This window comes from Alligator mississippiensis, chromosome 14 (assembly GCF_030867095.1).
Source record: "Alligator mississippiensis isolate rAllMis1 chromosome 14, rAllMis1, whole genome shotgun sequence".
Taxonomy (NCBI): domain Eukaryota; kingdom Metazoa; phylum Chordata; order Crocodylia; family Alligatoridae; genus Alligator; species Alligator mississippiensis.
Window position 1 is genome coordinate 31,115,120 of NC_081837.1, and position 23,559 is coordinate 31,138,678.

The 23,559-nt window shown below is 45.3% G+C and overlaps 1 protein-coding gene across 2 annotated transcripts in view; it reads right to left on the reverse strand.

The window, feature by feature from the left end:
• Positions 1-23,559, reverse strand: part of ARL8A (ADP ribosylation factor like GTPase 8A) — a 43,571-nt gene that overhangs the window by 8,278 nt on the left and 11,734 nt on the right. For both annotated transcript variants that reach the window (XM_006266078.4, XM_006266079.4), the window contains exons 2-4: positions 9,279-9,359; positions 8,066-8,139; positions 1,327-1,420 (exon numbers count right to left, since the gene is read on the reverse strand). In XM_006266078.4, coding sequence (XP_006266140.1) covers positions 1,327-1,420; positions 8,066-8,139; positions 9,279-9,359 — 249 coding nt within the window. The remainder of the gene's footprint in view (positions 1-1,326; positions 1,421-8,065; positions 8,140-9,278; positions 9,360-23,559) is intronic.

A 23,559-nucleotide genomic window follows, 5' to 3' on the forward strand; every position in this document is an offset into this window, starting at 1 on the left:
CAAAGTACCAGGTTTATGTTCTATCAGTGTGGACAAGAGAGGACATTTTCAAAAGTGCTTGACATAAATTTCTAAGGGGAACAGAAGGTAAGAGTACAACAGATTCTTCACTAATACCACCTGCACTCTTATCACATAGATCTGGCCAAAATTAAACACGGCGAACACTTGAGAGTATCCCATTTTAAGTCTTTTTCTAGCATAAGGTTGGTGGCTCATAAGTTATTCATGAAGAAAGCAACACTGTGCTCCTCTGCACATTTTACCTTCTGTGTTACTGTCCAGAGTCCAACTGCATAATTTTTTTAAGCTTAAAGAATAAAAGTCTACTTGTTAGTCAGAGAGCTGAAAGCCAATGAAAGAAAGCTGTAAAGCAGTTAAAAAATGGTGGTTTGCCCCAGCGACTGACTTCAAAATCCTGAAAGGCACAAACATGTCTTTGAGCACATGTATGAAGAATAATACTAGACAATACTTTCTGCTTCCCTCTGAGAACTGCCATTTAACAAAAGCATAGTTTATGCTGTGGATATTCTCCAAATGCGAGTCGGAGCCTTCTTTAAGCAAGACCTCCTTACCTCAGCATTTACTGGTGTTTTTTCACCTTTTCAGCTTTTTTTTTAAAAGTACATGTTCTTGAAAGATAATGCACAGCTATGTGCCTGAGAGCCTTCTGTGTAGGAGGAGACACTTAATTTGATTTAAAATAAAAGCTCAGAATTTGCTGAATGCAGCAAAAATGCAGAAATTCTCTAGCACAGCAGAACATGTGACATTCTCCTGCACAGAATGAGGCACATTTTGGTGTGTGTTTGTTGCAGAGATGTCCCCCCGCCCCTTGGTTGTTCTGAAGTTTTCATCCTGGTCTTTAGGTGCAGCTATTTGCAATCTGTCTCATGCAAAAACAGTCCCAGAGGCAGCCTCTTCACACTACCGGCTCAGTGAAATAGCTTACTATTACATCACAAAGGAAATGTAAGTTTTCTATGGAAAATGCTCTTCAAAACTATAAACCTAATTCTGGAACTGCTCAGGCAAGTGTTTCACTCAGTCACTTTTATAAGTGATATAAAAAGTTGGGAAGGCTTCCTCAGAAGCACCCCCTCTTCCAGCCCAGCCCCAGTCTGGAAAGCATCATTTTGCATAGATACTTACACAAATAGGTAAGTGTAAATGGGCAGAGTGGAGAAGAGGGATTTGTTTTGCCCCGTTTGTTACCAAGCAACCACTGGAAAGGTAACCCCTCCAAACACCAGCCCTGATGCCCAGGGACAAGGGAGCAGCCTAGAAGAATCTGCCTGCCACCCCAAATTGGAGCTTGCTTACAGGGATGCCCTGGAGCTGTGGCTTGTCGAGCAGGTTGTGAAGTTCATTCTTTGAGGCCTCAATCTTCTCCTGGTCTGCAGCATCCACCATGTATCTGGAATGGAAAGGGAGAATTATTACCAAATCTGCGGCACTGGAAAGAAGTCAGGTGGTGTATGCCACCTGATGGCCTGGGAACAACATGAAAAGATCCCACCAGCCACACCTCCGTTCGAAGACACTCTTTTACCAAAGGCACAGTAAGGTCTAAAGGGCCATCTACCCTAACTCAGCCCCACAGCGCTCCTGTGGGACACTCCAGCATCACAGCATTCACGAGCCACATGGTACCTTGAGGTAGGTAAAAAAACATTTAAAGCTGTGTCTATGTCTGAATCCCCGAATCTTTCTGAATCTCTACGAATTGATTCGGAGGCTTCTGATTCGATTCAGAGAGATTAAAGGGTCTCCTGATTTGATTCAGAGATTTGGCCACCGAACTGGGCCAAATCTCCACTGAACAGGGACCAAAGCTTTACACAGCCCTAGGGCAAATAATACCCCAGCATGCATCAATCGATGCATCTCCAGCAAAACCAAGGAGGTGATTCTTCTGCTCTGCTCAGCACTGGTGAGACTGCAGCTGGAGTGCTGCATCCAGTTCTGGGCACTACACTTTAACAAGGATGTGGACAAGCTTGAGAGAGTCCAAAGAAGAGCCACCCATATGATCAGAGTCTATGAACAGAGGGAAGCCACATGAGGAAAAGCTGAGGGATCTGGGACTCTTCAGTCTGAAGAAAAGAAGGCTGAGAGAGGACCTGGTAGCAGTTTACTACTACACTAGGAGAGTACATCAGGGGCTCGGTGAGCAACTGTTCACCAGGGCACCCGAGAGGAAAACTAAGAGTAATGGCCACAAACTCCTGGAAGACTGATTCAGGCTCAACATTAGGAAAATCTTCACAGTCAGGGTGTCCAGCCTGGAATAAGCTCCCTCCAGAGGTGGTGTAATCACCTACACTGGCAATCTTCAAGAGGAGACTGGACGGGCACCTTGCGGGGGGTCACCTGACCCCCAGTTATCTTTCCTGCTTGGTGTAGGGGGCTGGACCTGATGATCTTCCAAGGTCCCATCCAGCCAAATTATGAATCCTTCTGCGTACCTGGGGAATTGGTCTTCTGGGATCAAAACTTGCATGACTGATAAGACCTTTAGAGTAAGATATAATGGAAAATCGCTGGGCAAGATGAATTATTTTGATGCCTGGTTTTATTACACAAGCAGAGGAAAATCAGGTAAATAAGGATACTGCAATGGATAAAGGAGGATGGGGAAAATAAGAAGAAAAGAAGCTGAAACAGCAGCAAGGCAAGTAAAGGTGGGTCATGAAAGGACAGTGCCTAATCCAGCTAGGGAACTGGGTACCATCACTAAAAATAACTGAAAAGTCTGTATGCTGACTTAAGAAATCAGGAAGGCAAAGTACCAGAACTTGAATTACTGGTCCAGGATGTGACACTGGGTATTATAAAGTAAGAGAAACATGGTGGATAGCAATGACAACTGGAACATATGCACCATTCAGGAAAAACAGAAATAAGTATTAAGATGGTGGGGTAGTACAGCATTTTAATGGTATAATGCTCTGTTAAGAAATAAGCAAGGATAGCATAAATAGAATACAACTGGTTTGGATCAAAATCGCTTTGGGAAAGGATGTTAGAACATTATGTTAGAGAACAATACTACCAGTATTTGTGTCAGGAGAAAGGAACTTCCCAGACAGACTGGAAAACAAATGGTACTAAATAATGACAGGGCTCAGCTATTCCAACAGACTCTTTTGCCAGACAGCTAATGAACCAGGGAAAGCTGATGCTATTTTAGGCCGATTTTGGTAAATAGCAGAAACATTATAGAATGGCTGGTTGTAGAACATCGTGCTGAACTGCGAGACAGCAACTTGATCCACTTTATATATAATAGAAGGATAAACGAAAGTACATACGCAACTAAAGTTCTTGATTTATAAATGGCAAATTTTAATAAACAGAAAGATTATAGTTAGTAATCTTAACTGGACTGAGCTGCTCAGGGGCTTGGACACGAACTTGGAATTGCTTTACATTAAAAATGCAAAAACTCCCTGGAACCTGGAGTACCTGCACCCCAAATGAAATTAAAACACATGGAGGGAACGGCTGCATGCCCAACTGGACAATCACCTCCAAAACCAATACTGGGATTAAGAATAAGCAGACAGCCAACAAAAAGTCGAAAAAGGAATGATGAAAGAAAACCATTTGAGATCAAGAAGTTTAGGGATAAAGTTGAAACCTTCAGAATGATATTTAAACAAAAAGGCAAAAGAGAATGAGAATAAAAGAAGTGGTGTTGCTATGCAGAAGATGTAGAGAAACTGAAGATATAGTCCCAAAATTAAATGAATGCTTTGCCTCATTTTCCAGAAAGATCATGACAACTGTCACTGCTGCAGGGAGAGGTGGCTATCAGGACTGAGAGTAAGGAAGTGGTAGAGCTCAAGGGAGGGGACTGGATAATCTCAGTCTCAAAATTTTGAAGGAACCAGTTCATGAATTTAGAGGTCCCTGTAACAACTGCAGAATGCCAACACCAGACTATGGTATAATCTCAGTGGAATACAAAGCTTTAGTGTAAATTCAGAAAGAATAATGAAATAAACATAAATGGAAGATGGGGTAAAATGCACGTGGGTTTGCCAAAGACGGATCATGCCAGAGTAGAGTAGGAGTAAAGTAGGCCAGAAACCCAACTCCTCTTAAAACAGTTTGCACATTTTATGAGTGAGTTTATACAACTAGGTTGACTGCAACAGTTGGAGACAGAGCTCTGATCCCGGAGATCTTGCCAGCCCTGTTTTCCAATGGGAGACACTAGATTTCAGAGCTAGACACCAATGCTGGTGTGTTCAGAAACCAGCACCCTCATGGGTACTGCTTCATGTCACCTGACTCCTTATGCAAAGGAAACTTGGAGCAAATCTTCCCTTCAGTGAACCCAGGTTATCACCATTCAGATTACTCTAGCCCAGGTTTGAGTAGCCATACTGCAGAGCCCTTCTTGAGTTACTGTATAATTCTTCCCCAGTGCATTGTGGGATTTCCTGTCTATTCTTGCAGGCATGCAAGGAATTGTGAGAAGATACTGGAGGACCATCACCACAAGCAATTTAGCTTGCATTTGTAGTGCCCAGTGGGAGGGTTCAGGACCCAAACTTCAACTCCTGGTCCTAGTCAGAATGTTGCTAAAATCTAATACTTAACTGAAGAAAGGTGTTTAATGGAGAAGGGGATTATGGGCAATAACCAGTGAAAACCCAGACTAACCACACAATGAAAGGTGTACAGTTCACTGCATGAAGCTGTTTTGGTGCCAGTGTCACTGTAACCAAAAAGCTAGTGAGGGTAGGGAACAAGCACATGGGGTGTTGTTTTGCTTCCGAAATAAAGTATTATTGCTCTTTTCAATTCATATAAGCACTTTGATACTGCTTGTTAAGAGTGCCCATGGCCTCTTAGAATATTCTGACCTAACAGTAGAAGCAGGAAAGGAGCACAGAGAACTCCACAGTCCAGCTAGCATCCAAACAACTGCCTGCTGAAGCAGATTAAGAAGAACACCAGAGAACCCAGAGCATCCAGGGAGCAGAAAGCCAGGAAAAGGGTGACCGAGTGCTAAACACTGCCAGGCTGGCTCAGCCACATCTCCAGAATGATGTAACTCCAGAGTGGGGGCCTGCTACTCAGAACACACTGTTCCAGGCATCTGTGAACTTCTCCCTGGGGACAGACAGCTACAGCATTCCTACCAGGCACAGGGTAGTCATAAAGAGAAGGAGGGGTGGTGTCTGAGCAGCCTTCAGTGTTAACCCCAGGTACAGGGCACTGCAGTGCTTTAGCCTACAAACTGCAAGAGTGCTGACAACCAAAGGGAAGGCTCCAACTCGAGGAGGACTGGCAGACTACCAGAGCCGGCCTTGAGCAAAAGCATTTCAGGTTCCTGCTGTATTTTGCTTGTCCAGAAGCAGTAAGTGGTTTAATAAAACGTGCAGGCTACAGATATCTTGACAAATGACTAGGCTATGCATCTCCTCAAATCCTTATGCTGCTCACTTTGCCAGTCAACTTTACCTCTGCATTATATGGACTCAGCCAATGCCGTTAGTTCTGGCTTTCATCCAGGGCCCAGTATCGACCATAATATCGGAAGACCAAGGAAACTCCTTTTCATCAGACTGGGATGAAGTAGACAGAGCTGAATGTCACCAGCATTTCAGGATGCCGTAACTCACGTCAAGAGTGTAGGTTGTAGCCGTGTTGGTCTAAGGACACATGCAGACAAGGTTCTTTGGGTGAATCTGATATCTTTCATTAGACCAACTTAAATAGTTGGAAAAAAAATTACCAGCCCAAACTCTGGCTTCTTTACTTTTCATTCCATCCAGGAAGAGCACACACCAACTGCAGAAACTTCCTCAGCCCGACAAAGGGTTTTTAAACCTGAAAGCTTGCTTAGAATTTTTTTCCCCAACTATTTAAGTTGGCCTAATAAAAGATATCAGATTCACCCAAAGAACCGTAACTCATGTCAATGCATTCTTCCAAACCTCACCTAAATGGGGAACAGACTTGAAATTTGTGGTCCTGGGGAATGAAAATTAGGCAAATCTGTCTCACCGACTGGTAGGGTAATTTCATTTCCGATTATAATGCAGTCAAAAATGAGATTCTCAAATGTTTTTGTTACAATTCTGTGAAGAATTCTTGATCGGCAGCTTCCTGACAAGTAGTCTGCACAATCTGAAATCAAACTCCAGAAGCCACTCTGACTGGACCCACGTATGTGCTCTAATTTGGGGTGCCTGAATTTTTGAAGCTGAAAAGAAAACTGAGGCACTCAAAAATCAAGACACATTTAAACAAGTGAAGACCATGGTAAATGTCTTCACCAGCTGCATGAACATAGCTCACACTCAGGTTTGCAGGACAAATATTTGCCATTGCAAGCATGTGACTTGCTCACTATAGCCATTCTGCTACACTTGTTTGGATAGTTATTTGATTTTTCAGTAATCTATGCCCCCAAAGCAACACAAAAGCAGAAACACAAGGGGGGGCAGACCCCGGCAAAGGCAAATGTTCACATCTACAATGTATCCTAGAAAAAGGCTTTTCTTTAAAACACACCCCAAGATCTGCCACTTATGAACTCTGGGGAATAAAAGCAACTGCCCATAGTAGCCCCAAGATCACCATCAGCAGGGATGTCAAAAACCTGGCCCCTTATCTGACCCCTGGCACTGTTCCTGGGTCTCATAGTTGACCCACATGGCTCACACCAGACTGGTCTTGCATACATAACCTGGGATGCATGCAGCACCTACTTCAGGAGGCATGCCATATCCACTCTGGGATGCATGCCACACAGCGCCAGCTCTGAATCCATGTTGCAGGTGGTACTCCAGCGTGCATCCTGGATTGCCAGGATGGATGCCACATGCGGTGTGACCAGACTTTGGAACAGACTCCCAGTGGGGGTGGTGCAGGCACCTACCCTGGAGATTTTCAAAAGAAGACTGGACACACACCGTGCTGGGGTTATTTGACCCCAGCAGTCTTTCCTGCTCTGAGCAGGGGGGCTGGACCTGATGATCTCACGAAGTCCCTTCCAGCTCTAAACTTCTGTGAATCTGCGGTGCAGTCCTGGGGTGGCAGGGGAGGGTGCCACATGCAGTACACGTCATGTGCCAATCAGTCTGGGACATGTTCGCCGCACAACTGGAACAGGTGATATGGGAGCTGGCTCTGGCATGTGGCAAAAAGGGAGAGTGGGGGAGGGTTAGATGAGTCTGACTTTCCTGACCTACAGAAATAAGTTAAGTCGGTTCTGCCCACCTTCAGAAACCCCTTCAAATGAGTGACAAAGGGAAGTACTAAACAGAACTCTAAGGTCTAGTCACATCAGCAAGGGCAACAGAGGGTCAGTTCAGAATGCAGGAGCCTGTCAATGCCAGCGGGGAGCTATTATCCTAGACAACATCAAGCCAAATAATCACTCTATTAACTCAGGCTCATAGGCCAGTGGGAACATGAAGTAAGGGACAAGCGAACCGCTCCCCCTCAGTTGTATCCCGAGTTGTGTGAGCTAAGCAGATCCATTCACAATATTGTAGGGGGGGCTCCACTGTGCCCAGTGTTGGCACAGAACTGACATTCATGACGTATGTGGCTATCAGAAAATGCAAGCAGCTGTGACATGTGGGTCTCTGTGTGTATGTGACTCAGAGCAGACAGCCAGGCTACAAGCAGGGATCTTAATTAAAATATTAACATCATGTTTACTAGTCGTTCATAAACAGGGGGAGTAACTGGAAGAAAGTTGGAGGGTAAATCTCAACAATGACACCTATGGGACTGCTGCACATACCAAGACACTTGCCTGATGCAACACTGAAAGAGGATTTCTACCCCCCTTGCTGTGGAGACCGCTGGCCAATGCCACTCCATGGCAAGAGAGACTCATCCCGTAAGATTATGCTTATCCTCTGCAATTAATCTTGTTTTTGTCAGTTTATCAATTAACTTCTCACATTGGCTGGAATTACCCAAGGGTCTGCTTAAATTATTTTTCACCCTTCCCACCTTGCTCAAAATTTAATACCAGGAGCCCTCAACATTTCACAAGAGGAAGACAGCAAAACTGCAAGTTACTCACACGATGGCACTGACTCCTCGGCAGTATCGCTCCCACATGCTACGAAAACGAGGCTGACCACCAATGTCCCAGAGCTGCAGAAGGAAGAGGAAAGTAAGACCTTACCCGTACCCCCATAAGCATCCTCCCAGACAACCACACACCTTGCTTTTTGTTCCACATGCTCCCATGACTCCCTCCACCACCAGGTATTTCCCTTTTCACATTCTGCCACAAAGCATTCTCCCATCTTTAGCAAGCGGCTGTTTTACTCTTCCAGTTGCACCAGCAAGCCCAAACCACGTAGGATGCCCTTATTCCTTGAGAACATCAGCTGTTTGTACTTCTGACCACCCAGTTAGGATCTTTACTAATACTGTACCTGCACTTCATTAGTGGAAATAATGCTGGGTTTGCTCCTTCATGTGCACTCACACAAAATGTCCTCCAAGTTAACAAGTCCTTCCTGAAAGGGCTAGGGTCTAAGGCCCAGATAACAGCTTGAAAGGCCCCCAAGAACCTGCCACGTGTCTTCCTCTGCACTCACTAAGCTGATGCTAGAGGAATTTCTTCCCACTGAAGCTTTCATGCATTTCAAGCACTCTATTTTGGGCTCAGAAGTGTAATCTGCAGCAAACCAAAGACACGGTCTGCACTAGATTTTGTGGAACGAAAGAGTATCAGGAGGCCCTTCAAACCCCAAATTATTTTCTAGTTTGCCAAACCAAGTACTCGTGGGCAGCACTGGATGGGATACAAATGTGCACTCTCAGAGACAAAACTCTAAAGATCACAGACAGTAACTCCTATGAATGGCACCCCCATTAACAGAGTATCCTATAAGCCTTACCCTTCCCTGCACAGCAAGGTAACTTTCCTTCCTGTGTCCTGGACAAATTTAACTCCCTCTGCTAATCTGGTGAGACATCAAGAGCATGGTGAAGGCCATCAGGCAATTCAGTGGCTGTGCGACTTGGCCAGCAGTTTTTTACTGCTTAAGTAACCTTCAATCCCAACATACTGGCACCTCTGTAGGATGCTGGTAGCAATTTAGAAGACCAGACTTTCCAGACTAAGCTGTTGTTGAGGTTGGTCTATTTTTAAGTCTGCCTACACACTAGACAATATTACCAGCATCTTTTTAACCTACTGCAAAACAGCACACTGATCTCAATACTTCTCACTCTCCCCTAGTCTAACCACCCCCACAGCAGAAGCACAGCTTGTGTCTTACCTTTATGGTAACATTTCCCTTGGTGATCTTCCTCATATTGAAGCCCACTGTTGGGATCATGTCTTCATTGAACTGTCCCGACTGCAAAAAAAGCAAACCACACTGAAGTCAGCTGCATTAGCACTAGAGAGCTTGGAAACACCTAGTACAGCATGAGGTATCCATGCTTCCCAGACTGTGGTTGAGCAAAACTTCAGTTATTCAGCCCTAGCCGGAGGTGATCTAGATGTCCTGTAAGCACCATCCTAGAATATGCCCCAAGCGTTCCATCCTGCTCAAGCACATACCAGGTTGTGCTTAATGCCAGCAGCAGAAAAGGGGGCAAACCAGAACCAGTCACCCTGCATGCAACAAATACACCCCAGCACCTTGGAACAGAACACAGCAGTCTGTCTCATATGGGTAGCTGTCCTCATGATAGGGCAGGGGCATTGCTGCCCTTGTGAACTAATTTGCCACTGTAGTGCTAGCTATGCATTGAAAGGAGACACTGACTCTGAAGCCCAGTAAGGAGTATTCGAATACCACCACTCTTCCCAATTCATCACGGACTAAAGCAGATGAGAACGGAGAGGTGCAGGTCTTCACAAAATGACTTCTCACCTACTCTGAATGATTGTTAATATAAGGGAGGCTTGCATAATATAGTAAGTATGCCTGGTTCCTACTGAGTGCTTCTCAACTACAGAACTCAAAAGCACTCCAAACAGGGGGGTTAGGGTCACTGTATTCATTATATATGTGTGGAAACTGAGGCACAGGAAAGCAAGCAACTCATCCAATATTAGCCAACAAAACTATGGGAAGACCAGGATTTGAACCTAGTGTTGTGTCCACTGAGCCATAACACCCTTGGAAGAGAGCCCAGAGAGCTCCACTGATTTTTTTCCAATATGACCTTTGCCTCATGGTCTGGCTAAATGACAAGGTCTATAAACATTTGAAAAGGTTCCTAAGATTACATCATGCCCTTTTACTGTTTCTGGCAAAGCAGACTGGAAAGCATAGGTCTGAGTTGTATTGGGCCGGTGCTGAACTAACTCTTCTCAAGGAACTGACCCTGCAGTCCCAAACTGCCCTGCAGATCTGCTCTAAAAAAGTTTCCCTGATTCAGAGGTCACCAAACAAAGCCTATTAATAGGCTTGCAGTAATCAATGCTACTTTTGTTGACCACAGCCAAGTGCACAAGTTGGGCTGCAGGCTAAATGCTACAGTTTGGGGCTGAGCCACCACTGCAAGACTACCTTTGTCCTTGCCAGTGCAGCAGTGACCCCAGGACACACTGACCAGCATTTCTCAACCAGTGTGCCCCCCACCCCCCCGGCTCTGCGTCCACCCGCTCCCTCCCCTGTCACGTTTGACCAGCGTACCATGGGATGGAAAAAGTTTGGAAATGCTGCCTTAGCATTTGATGAGGTAAGCTGCTGCTTATGAAAGCTTATGCATCTTTGACTTAGTCTATAATGTGAAAATCTACCCTGCCTTCTGCCTGACTTCAGACTAACATAGCTAACTACCTCTCTGATCAGCCATATGCCAGGTGCCCTTCAGCTGCAAGCACAGCCCTGGCCACGCTCCCTAATATTTGTCTATAAAGAGCAGCCCTGAACACAGTAAGCTGCTGTCTCCATCATGGCTGTTACCTCTCTCAGTTCACATGTGTGGATCCCCATGTGTCTGGTCTGCTCTCTAGGGGTGGATCCATTCTGGTGAGCAAGTTGAGGGATGGGATTAATCCAGGTTGCCTGAAAAAGATGTGGGGGAGTCTCTCTAGCCAAGACCCTGAAACCAAGCGCACGACTGGAAAAAATTTTCTATCACTAAGGTACCTGAGGCTGATCTGGGAAGCTCAGGGACAGTGCCATGGTTGCAGAGCCATCTCTAGTGACTCCCACCAGGTGTGAAGGAGTGCTAGGGTTTGCATCAGAGATAGGTCCTTTGTGGCTGTGGGCTCCATCTTTCATATCAGCTACCTACTAGTCAGAAGCTGGTAGGTCTGAAATTCTAGATCCCGCAGCTGTTAAGGAGGAGGAGGAGCTGTCCATCTCTTCTGACCCCGTAGTCACCAGTCACCTGTGGGGATGGGCGCACAAGGACCAAACCTTTCTGCTACTCCTCTCCTGGGTGAGAGATTTCTTTTCTCTCCCTGCAAGCCTCAGTTCTCTCTATTTGACTTTCATATTGAAAACTCCTAGGTCTGACTCTACTTCTGCTCAGAGATTTGTGAAGCAGGAGAAAAATGGAACTGACAAACATTATCAGCAGTTTCAATGCTGCCCTTAAAATTGTGAATAGCAGAACTGAAACTAGGTTAGTTTTATCAAAGCCACTGCTTGGTAAAATTATGAGCAAGCAGCAGCAGGGGTCCCGAAGCCCTCCCCTCATGGACTCAAGAAGCCATCACTGCATAGGTCACATGTGGAACATTATCTTCACCACCATATGGGCTAAGAGCGTTTATTTTTAATGAAAGCTTATGTTCTGCTGAAATTCACTGGTCTGCTCCACTCGCTCCAAAGGCATTTACAGAGAATGCTCCGCTCTATCAAATGGATTTTCCATGCCCTGGGAGGCGGTTTGAAATGAGGTATATCAACACAGCAGTCTGCAAACATGGGACTCGGCTTCGCAAAGCACTGCTAGTCAGACCTGTGCTCCCTTACCAGGGCTGCGTGAAATAGGAACCTTTTCTATCTCCAAACGTATTAAGCATGGCTTTAGACAGGGTTAATGCTTCACCTTAATTAAGCACTGATATTTGAGTCCAAAAATTAAAGAGTAGTCACAAATTCCTATTGCTCAAATCTGCCTAATTTACAGAGCTGCTCAGCAGTCATGATGGCAGGTGCTGGCCAGCCCTAGTCAACCTACCTTGTCTCAAGCTGAATGCCTAAAACCAGAGGCAAGGCCAAGAAATATAGCTTTGTTTTTGGGGATGTCTCCCCCTGTCAGACTCAGGCACTCTCCACTCCTACTGAGTTGAAGGCTTTGTGTCACAGCCGCTATCTTTAGTTTCAGGTAGCACAGGATAAGAAAGCTCTTAAATTCCATTAACACTGCTTCTTCCCATGGCCAAACAGCTTGACAAAGACTGGGTAGATCTGCATGTTTCAGACTAATTATAGGCAACATTTTTTAATGATGGATTGGATTTGGGACTATACCTGCATGATGCATTCCACACCTCTCAAGTCTTGAATATACTAGGTCTCCAGTGCAAAAGGACAGGCGCAAAGCACCAGATCAAGCCCTCCTTGTCCATTTTCTTCAGGGAGTCTCCTATCTTGTCAAGTGTCTGCTGCTGCATTAAGGCAGAAACAAGGCAGAGACTCCACTTAAACTGCTCTTTATTCTTTAATAAGCACTGTTTGCTCACTTGTCTTTGGCAGCAAGTCTACAGAGAGTTTGCAGTCCAACAGCACTTCCATACCACAGCTGGGTGAGGTAAAGATACAGAGAGATCGATCAGAGAAATCTGATCCCCCATCATACTTTCTGTTCTCTCTTGCCCCGTGCCTCTGTTGGGGACACTTACTTGTGCTGCCTTATTTGTCCAGTTCTGTTGCTTTAATAACAGCGGGTACTGAGCCCCTTGAAAGTGCTCTACAGCCACGCCCTGACAGAAGTGCATGGCTGCAGAGTGTTTTAAAAGCGCCTGATCACGCAACAAATTAAACCTCATGTAATGAGCATTCTGATGAAGGTGCTCCAAAGCAGAGCGCTTTCATTAACTTCCATCTGTCCCTGCGCACGATGCGATTAGGGCTGGGCTGATGCAGCCCAGCCTCACTCCACAGTGCTGTCTCCAGGATGGGAGGGGCACAAGAGCGGGGAGGGAGCTCTAGGCTGGGTTTGCCCAGCCTGCACTTGCAGGGCACTGAAGTAGGGCAGAGGTGGGTTGGTCCCCCCCCCATCCCACCCTGCAGACAGCACTAGAGATGGGAGGGAGGAAGGCAGGGTTAGGGGAGAGGCTGCAGACAGGCAGCTCCTCCTGGATCGGCTCCAAAGTGGAACTTGATTCCCTCCTCCCTCCCCAACCCAACAGCAAATGTTGGGGGGTGGGGGGTGTCGCTGTAACTCATGGTACTCTCTGTTAAGCACCATGAGTTACAGTGCAGAGTTGCACATCTGTCAGCCCCTTAGCTGAAATATAAACACACCGGATACTCTATGGAAGAGGGTTAAAAAAAAAAATGTTGAGGCTGTAGGGTTTAGTCTGCTATTCATGGGACAAAAGCCTTCCCAATCTGCCTGAATGTACCCTAGCCTTGACACCACTGAACGACTGATTTTTGGGATGAAGGCGAGTTCAGTCTCCATGGCCCATTTAATCCATAGTCTCTGATGAGACTGCCAGTAAGAAAACCAGCTGACTGACACACTAACAAAGGGAAAACATCAAAAAAATAACATTTTTTCAGTTGCAACGGACTGTACTACTTGTACAAGTAGTGGCAAAAAGGAAACAATATCCTAACCTGGATTCTAGCTACGACTCGCTAATCCTACACTTCCCCCCCGAAGCAGAGTGCCAAGGGAATTGATGGACATTTCAAGGTTTCGTCTCATATGCACATCTTAAAACACAGCAGAATCAAATGAGGTTTACGCCCTAAACACAGCAGAATCAAATGAGGTTTACGCCCTGTTTTGCTTTTTTACACCATGTTAAGTGCTACAAGTCCCCAAGGTTTTGTTCCCTGGGGGGTGGGGGGCAGGTTTGTTTCTTTCTGGCATTAGGATTCAAGTCTCATAAGTCCCCATTACCTTAAAACTATGGGGAAATAATGGCAATAATGCATCACATGTAACAAGCAAGGGAAACCTAAGTAAATGAAAATGGAAAAGATTTTTGTTAGATTCAAACTAATGTCCAAGAGCTAGAAAGAAGGATCTCTTTTACATCTCAGTTAAGCCAGAGAAAGGTATCACAGAGATTAGTTCTGCAAGGAGATTTGAATGGGGAAGAGAGAGAAACATGAACAAACAGGAAAGAAGATTTTACATAGTCTCAATATTACTAAGGTGAAAAAAAAAATCTTGAAAGCCCCACATCTTTCAACCCACCTTTTAAGAGAAAAAACAACTGAAAAAGCAGAGCTATATTCCTATATTTCTCCCTCAGCTCAAGAATGGGGCTTGGGCTGTGCTCTGGGAAGAATGCTGTACTGCTTAACAACCGGCTGCAGAAATGTCGTGAGCTCATAAAAATGAACATGTCTAGCAGACAAGTGCCCCACCATCATGATATTCCTGTGATTTATGATCTTAAAGTTATCACTTTTTCCTAGTTTTAATCTGAATGTGGAGGTTTTATAAGGTCTGCAGCCTCTAACTCGTATATAGCACTGAACCCGACTGCCAGCAAAGAGAATTTATGTAACTCAGATCAGAACAGTTTAGTGCCTTTAGCCATCAGGTTTTACTTCTAAATACAGCAAATCTTCTGGGTCTTTAAACCTCCTTGCAAGGTTTCTTCCATTTCCTCTTTTATATTTTAAATGCAAACTCTGGTTTCCATGAAAACTTGGAATCACAACCACATGGATGCCAGAGGTAGAGAGAGACCACCTAAATATGAACCCATCTGCAGAGCAGGGGGCGAGAATCCTGTGGAAACAGTCCACGGAAAACAGACATGCGTCAACATCTCCTGGTCTCAGCAAGCATTCAACCCATCTACAGAACTTGCTGCAAAGATGCTACTGGACTCAATCTGGCTCGATACAATGGTGTGAACACGGCCAACCTGAGTCAGATATGGTCCAAGGCTAAGCCCACCTCACAATGACACTGCCAGGTTTTGGCTGTGTCTTCTACAAGACCATGGGAAAGTTCTTCCCTATAGCAATGTAATATATGTGGTATTGCTGCAGCTCTGGCCCTGGAGGCAAGGCCCCTTTTGGAGGCTATCAAGACTTCCTCTTAAAAGATGATGTCTCCCACAAGGAAGCAGAACTGCCCTGGGATCAGGGTAGACTAAAGGCCAGCCAGCAAAGTGTGGGCCAGGCCTGAGACCTATACACAAAGGTGTTAATTCTTATGGGGGGGAAGCAGTGCTCTCCTGAACAACGATGGGAGATGGGGTGGCCGTCCCCAAAAGAGGAGTGGCCAGAAGCACACCGACTCCCCAGTCCTCATGGGACAAGGGGCAAAACTGAGTGGGCAAGATGTAGGTGTATGTAAAATGCCAGATTAGAGTAGTGCAGAGGAGGCTATGAAATTCCCTTATTGCCCATCTTCCTCTTCTTCTGAGCTCTCCTTTTTTGGAAACTACTAGCCTGTTTCCATAAAGCAGCACATCTGCTGGGACTGTGAGCATTATTCTTACTAACCAAGTACTCTGTTAGAGCTTTGACAAAGAACTGAAATTTTTAAACATGGTTTTGTTTGGAAATGACTGTCAGATAATGGCTCTGGTCCCTCTGGCAGCAACTGCAGCAGGACTGCGAAAGATTGGGTGTGCACTGATGAGGAGCATACCCCAAATCCGTCAGTATTACCCACCTTCATTGCAGGGGAGGTCCCCCCTAAACCAAAACAAGAAATAGTTGTGCCAGAAATTTCCTGGGTTCTTGCCTCTGCATTCTCCTACCTTACTGGTACCACCCTACATGGCTCCTGACCCCCCACACGTTTGGCTGCGGACCCCAAGCAGCTTAGCAAACTGCTGCTCCACACTTAAAACCGAGCTTCTGAGCACTCGTGGTTGCTAAAGAGTCCAAGGCGCCACTAGCTAGATCAGGGGAATTAACTCTGGTGCCGAGGGCAAAGTCCAGCTGCAGTTATTACATCGCACTGTCTGCCAGCATACGTTACCCTTGTTGTTTGTCCTGGTAACCTCATTTTTTTTTCCTAACGTGCTGCAATGCTTATATCAGACACTGCTCTTCACCCTGAAGATGAGAGCATCTGAATACTGGAGAGAGCAGCCCTTGTGTGCAATCTACCTGTGAACCACAAGCATTACTTCTCAGTTAGTGAGCATGGGGGACAGACTGTGCACCCTGTTAATCAGAGGGGAAAGTAGGTATTGTAAGTGGAGTGGCTGGATATTAAAGGGAAGCTGCTTGAGAAAGAGGGTCTGGCGTGAACTACATGTAGAGGACAAAGGCAGACAAGGTCAAATCCAATATCTTTTATTAGACCAACTCAAATAGTTGGAAAAATTCTTCTTTGCAAGCTTTCAGGTAAAAATATCCTTTGCCAGGCAGAGGAAGGTCTGCAATTGGTCTGTGCGCTTCCTGGATGGAGTAGTAAAGAAGCCAGAGGCCAGCACGTATGCAAGAAAGCCAGTCAGTTAAAATGTAAATTGAGGTAGTCACTAGGTGACAGACAGGTTGGGGGGGGGGGGGGGGGGGGTCAAACAGGCTGCCCAAAAAGCCTATTTCATTGCCCTGAACAAACAAGTTACGGCAGGCTAGCAGTGGTTTGAGTTAATAAACATCTAAGCACAAATTGGACATTACCTGCAGCCTGGAAATTTAATTTTCACTCATAATACTTGTATTTCACTTCTCAACACAACCAGAATTCATTTTCTTTGACTATTTCTGAAGTCTACATGCTTGTTTATAAGCCAGTGCCCCAACTCATCTTTAAATATCACTGACTCTCAAAGGGAAGAGTCCTTCCATGGGAAGCAGCAGCTTGAGTACCCATGCATTCATTGAGTCCAAAACCAGGCAGGCAAAAGCAAACCTGGAAGGTACATCAGTGTTTTATCAGTCTCCTTTTCAAGATTTTGAGAGCTGCAGTCTTGACTTTAGTGTTGATGCCAGAAATCTAATACCTTCAAAACCAGGTCCTGGCACTGACAACACACTCTCACCAACCAACAATGGTAGGAAGAGCTCACAGGATGGCCTCTTTTGGAGCTTCATGAAACTTTACAGGTGGAAGGACAGTTTTGTAGTTAAAGCACTGGTGACCCTCTGGCTCTGCCAGACTCGCTGTCTCTCCATGGACAAGCTGCTTAGCACCATGTCCAGGCAGGTATTTATGTGCCTATGTCACACTGTAGGTGGAACTTGGGTACCCAAATTCCCAAGTCAGTGATCCACAAAAGTAAAGTGATCCAAGTTAAGTGACCCACAAAAACTGTCTAATGCCTAAACACTTAGGAGACAGAGTCCACAGACTCCTAAAATTTTTGGCAAAACTTAGGCATTTTAAGTTCACTTAACTGCACATGTTCAGAACTGTCACTATCTTGGCCAAGCCAAATGTTTAGATGACTTGCTTTTTAGGATTAAAAGACTGAACATCCCTGAGCCAAAGCTCCCAGAGGGGCCTGATCCAGTATGTGTGCACAGCTCACACATCACCTATGCTACCACCAGTGTTCAGCACTGACAGACAAGCTTGCTCAGGAGCACAGCTGAGGGTTGGCATGGCACCCTCTGCACAACAGGCTAGCGCAGGCATTAGCTACCTTGTGCCATCACAGGTTGCTGCTTGTGATTCAGCCACTTCCATGAGCCATGCCCCCCTCCCCCAGAGAGCTACAGATGCTGTGAAGGAAACAGATTGAAAAAGAAAAAGGCAGGCATGAGGACTCTGGGGGTGCCGCCTCTGTTGCTGTGGCTAGAGCATGCTGCTAACCAGACACAGTGTCTTTACAGTCTGGATCCGGCCCATGGGCTGTTGGTTGCTGACCCATGGCATAATTAATTAGCCAGGAGGCAGGGTACCTGGATTGTGCCTTCAAAGAAAGGGGGGGAAAAAGTAACCCGCACACTGTCATGGTGAAGGCAGCTGTCCAGTCCTGAGAGACTTACAAATTCTACATCCTTCTGAGGCTTCTTTCATCTCTGCACTCCTAGAGTTTATAATCTTAGCGAGGGACCATGCCAATTTTATAAAGTGAAGTTTTAAGAAACTAAGCAGAATGAATAGCCCCAAAGTTATTAGATTTAACTTGCCATGAAAGCTGCAACCTCCATCCTCCATTCCACTCTTGGTATCCCATGAGACTGTCAGCTAAAAGGCTGCTTATGGCCAATTATGGGGCTGGTAATGGTATGGACACCTGCTCCCTAGGAAATGGACTAAAAGCAAATGCATTTAAAACAAAGGTCACCAGCTGGTAATTTTAAAATCTGAGATGACCCAAGCTAGTTTCAAACAAAGAGAAAGACTCCATGTATCCCATCATCATTTGCCTCTGTCATCCAATCCCCAATGCTGATATATTACTGACTCTGATCTTCTCTCCATCTCCCTCCATTACACTGTAAAAAAGCAGAGTGAAATTCCTGAAGCAAATCTGCTCTTAAATTGTAATACAAAAGCAGCACAGAAATTATAAATGATATCAATCTTCACACCCTCTCACTTTTAACCCATTTTGTTAGCTCAGCATGCAAACTCTTGGGGGCAGGGAATCTATAGCATCTCTAAAGCTCAGTGCAAGCTCACAGTACTATATACATGATTTTTATTTGTTTTTGAATTTTCCTGAAGATTTCAGAGAAGTGGGAGAAAAGTGAAAACTTCTGGGTTCATGGGACAATGCAGATAAATAGCATTCTTAGAACAAATTGGTTTTGAGCATCATTTGACCTTGAAGTACAATCTGAAAATCACTGATTATATGAAAGTGGTACCAATTCTCCCAACAGATCTACTACCCTTAGACATTCAGCATCAGAGCTGCATCCAGTTAACGAACAACAGGCATTTTCTTTTTTAGGAACATAGAATATAACTTAATTATGTTCATCCTGATTGTATTTCTTCTGTATTTGTGAGGTCAAGCCAGGCTTGACAGATACCCATCACATTCATTTCAATCTGAACTGTGCATATATAACACCTGCAATGAGATAAAATGTTTTCCATAGAAAGAGTGATCTTTATAATACTGTTGCCCTATTGTGCAAGTTTACATTTTATGCAATGAAGTAATGAGATGGGGGTGTGAGAAAGCCACCTAAATATAAATAGACTCCTGAAAGGATCTGCTTAGCTAAATTTTGAGAAAATAAGTTTGCAACCACAGTCTTTAGAAGTACTGCTTTGTGACAAGTAGGGAGATCTTAACTAACTATGACCACCCTGGGGCTTCTACAGCTACGCAGCACCAAGTCTAGAGATCTAAGAGACCAGCCTGGGTGGAAACTAAGAAATTGGAAGAAAGGAAGGAAAAAAAAAAATACACCATGCCAAATGCTGTATATCCATTTACTCTTCAGAGTAAGGGGACCCAAAAATATGGCCCCCAGTGCTGTCTCAATCTGAGCAGACCTACATGGGACATAGCATGCTTCAGACCAGCCACAGACAGGGCTTGGGGCATGTGCTGCTGGAATGGTTGCAACATGGGGTGCAGTCTGGCTGGGGGCATGTAGTGCAGATCCCAGGCCAGCTAGAGCAGGTGTTGTGCTGCACACAACGCCCACACATTAGCCACGCTGCACTGAATGTGGCACCTGCTCCAACCAGGTAAGGACCCACCCTGAATGTAGCGCCTATGAGCACCACGTGCAGCAGGTGTTCTGGCAGGTCTATGATCTGTGCTACATAGCCCTAGGTAGATTGTGCCCCATGCAGCGCACTTTCCAGGCACGCACACTGCAGGCCCCAGGCCAGTTGAAGCAGGTGCTGGATCTGGTACACTGAGGAAGAAAGGGATGGGAAGAGGTCCGCTGGCCTGATCTGGCCCGTTGATAGGCCCCATGCCACTCATCCAGCCCACAGAGCTGTAGGCTTTGAGCACAGACAAGCTTATTGAGTGAAGTGCTTTCCTTCGGTTCCTGCAAGCATCTGCAGCAAGGAACCTATCCCTTGCATATCCCAACCCTAGCAGGTAGAATGAACAAAGCGTTGTTTCAAAGTCTACGAAGAAGCTAAATACCTTTTATACCAGGGGCTCTCAACCTTTTTCTTCTTGAGGGCCCCCCCCCCGCCCAGCATGCTATAAAAACTCCACGGCCCACCTGTGCCACAGCAGCTAGGCTTCCCAGCCCCACCTGCATGGCCCTGGATGCAGCAGGCAGGGCTTGGCAGCAGGGAGCCCCAGGGCCCCATTCACCTGGGCCGTGGCAGCACAGAGACTCGCCCACCCACCCGCAGCGCCACCTGCAGATGGAGGCCATGGGGCCGGTAAGGGTGGGTCCGCATGTGCCTCCATGCCTTCCTCAGGACTCGCCTCAGCCCCAGGGCTGCCAAGGTAGCTCCTCCCCACGCTGGGCTGGGTGGGCACCCCAAAACCTACTCATAGCCCCCCTTCAGGCTTCAGTACATTTCTAGATACACATACAGAATTTCATACTGGCTCCATTGCATTGATGTAAATATACCTGTGCCAATGTCCACATTGCAGACTCAATCTTCACAGACAGTGCTCTATCATGAGTTTATAGACAGGCAGTTCCAGCACCAATTCTGCTGCTCACTAAGATGCATGACGAAATTAAGAAAACTGTTAGTTTCTCTACCGCTATTCCATACAAAAACCACATCAATTTTGTGCTGCTGATCAGGAAAACCCCACAGAAAACAGAAGCAGCAGCAGCAGCCACTGAAGACAATCCAAGAGGGACAAAGAAAAGGTAGAAAACCAGTAGCAAAGTGCTCTTTCAGAAGCATTCAGGGAGCTGGGAAGTCGAATACAAGTGCTGGATGACACTCATTTTTAAGACTCCTAGCACATTGAGGATTATATGAAGTCTCAAAGCAGAGTCCAGGTGCATCACACAAACTGCTGGAAGATGGACTGGAATTTAATGGGGGGGCCTTGGCTCTGGATTTGATTAGCAAATACCCAATCTTCACCTTTCATAGCAATCACCAGTAAAGATAAGGAAATCTTTTGAGCCCTGACCACATTATTGCTCCACAAATTTTACTATAGGTGAATGCCTACAATTAGAACAATGGAAAGCGTTTGGGGAAGTTGGGTTCTGGGGAAGCTGAAGTTGGGTTCTGGGGAAGCTGATGTGAGAAATAGATTCAGTTTTGTGGTGTCAGATGTACCAGATGACGAGCAGCTTTATCTTCACCACATACATCTGACACCCCCAACATGAGGGCCCGCTGCACGGATCAGATAACTGATGGACAGAGAAAAGCATGCTGAAGTGGTACCAGAGCAAAACAGGCAATGTTTGTGGGAGGAGTAAGGTAGAGTCCACAGCACTTCCCTTTGGTTGAAGGCACACACCTCACAATCAGTCAATTAAGTTCGAAGTCTAGTATCCTTGGATTTCTCACTGATGCTCAGATCTCACAAAGCATTCAGGAGTATTGCTTTCTGCGATCTCCAGTTGGCTGAAAGACACTGTCCAACCCATACAAAGGAAGACCTGATCTCAGTTATTCATCTCTCAACTGGATTGCAGCAAGAGGTAATGGTGGTTGTAAGGCTTCAGAAGTAGGAAGTTCCAACTAACGGACAACATTGCAAGATGGCCCCTCAGTAGGCTATCATAAGCACATCAAATCTATTCTTCATACTGACTTCCCACAGAATAATGAATCCAGTTCAACTTGTAGGTCCTAAGTTTCAAATGTTCAGTGTCTTGGGCCAAGATATTAAAAAAAAAAAAAAAAAAAAAAAAAAAAAATCACCTAAAGCTCATGGGTGAAGATAACTGTGGTCAACAAGTCTGCACAAGGAAACTCTCTAAAAATAAAGCTTGTCTACATGTAGAGGGAACTATCTTAGGGCTAGTTCCTTCTACAGTCTGGGACTAAGGCACATCAACACATCTCACTAACTTCTGCTCCAAGCATGGGGCAATTGTTTGACTGGTCCTCTCAAATACATCACAATAGCCTTCACCCCCCTCCCAAAGATACTCCACTCTGGGTGTGTCTACACGTGAATTAACTCTGGCTTAAATTTACTGCACAAATCACTACGCAGTAAGTAGGAATAGGCTGGCATCTACACATGCAGGTGTTAAGGTGCATTAACACTGGATATGGTCTGTCTTGCTACTAAAGTTAGTCCCAAGTCAATCACATACACAGTTTTACTCCACAGTAAGGCGCCTATGTGTGTGTTACTGAGCAGTAACTAATCAGGTATAAATTTGATACCTGCATCATGCAGGTATCAAATTTATGCCCACATCACTGCAATGCACTATATTTACTGCACAGTATGGGCATACACGTGTAGACACATGCCTTTACTGCATAGTAATTTAGGTTACTAAGTAGTAAATGTGCACATGTAAACATGCCCTCTACGTGCTTCTCCCTGTGAAACGATGAACAAAACATAGTAACAGATATTTAATTCAGTATTGGTAGTTCTTAATCCATTACTACACAACATGCTCACACTATGGTTATGGACATGGAATAAGAATCCTTGTAGAACTGAGCAGTATCTTTCTACACCCAGACAGTATCAGAACAGGCTTGGGAATTAAGACCTTAAAGAAGGCAGAGCTGATGCTTCCTGAGACTAAGCTGCCTGCAAAGCATTAACATATTTTTTATAGTAATGCATGTGAACTACAGTATTCTCACACCATCATTTAAATCTCCACTTTGATCCAAAGGAGAACTCCCACATGAAAGAGGAAAGCCCCTTCAAGATCTACAAGAAAAACCAACAAATGCAACTGATGACAGAGCCCAGGCCATTTTATATGTTCCACCAGTGGAACGCCACAGAAACAATAACTGTTATGGATTCACAGGCAGAAACACTAGGCGATTCTCTGGCTCCCCTGAAGGTAGGTGGGAGAAGGTTGTGTGGGATGCTCTGGGAGTGACTGTTAGAGGGTAGCTGGACATTGGGCTCCTTGTGAGGAGAGGGGACTGGAGGTTCCCCATGGAGGGGGCTGGCTGTGACCAAGGGGAGGCTGACCCTGGGAGATGGGGGCTACATGGGAGTCTGAATGAAGGTTAGGAGTCTGTCAATTGTGTTTTACTATACTCTTGTCAAAGCATTTGATCACTTTTTCTTTCTTATACTATTTGTTCTTCCTTGCAATAAAGCCTTTTGTTTTTCTGTTACTTTACCAAAGGGCCTGTGGTAAATCAGGATTTGTGGACAAATTAATAACCTGAGCACATGCATTCAGCAGAGCCATGGACAAGAAGACTACACTTACAGAAACCCATGTTGCATCTCTAGGGGCACTCTAACAAAGCCCTAGGGCATCACAATAGCCCAAAACATCAAGACCTACAAATATCATAGCAGCATTTGCAACCGTTATTCTAGTGCTCTCTTTATAACGGATGAATGTGAAGAATTTAACAATTCAAAACAGGCATTTTTTTCCACTTTTTTCAAAACATTCTCCCAGTGCAATC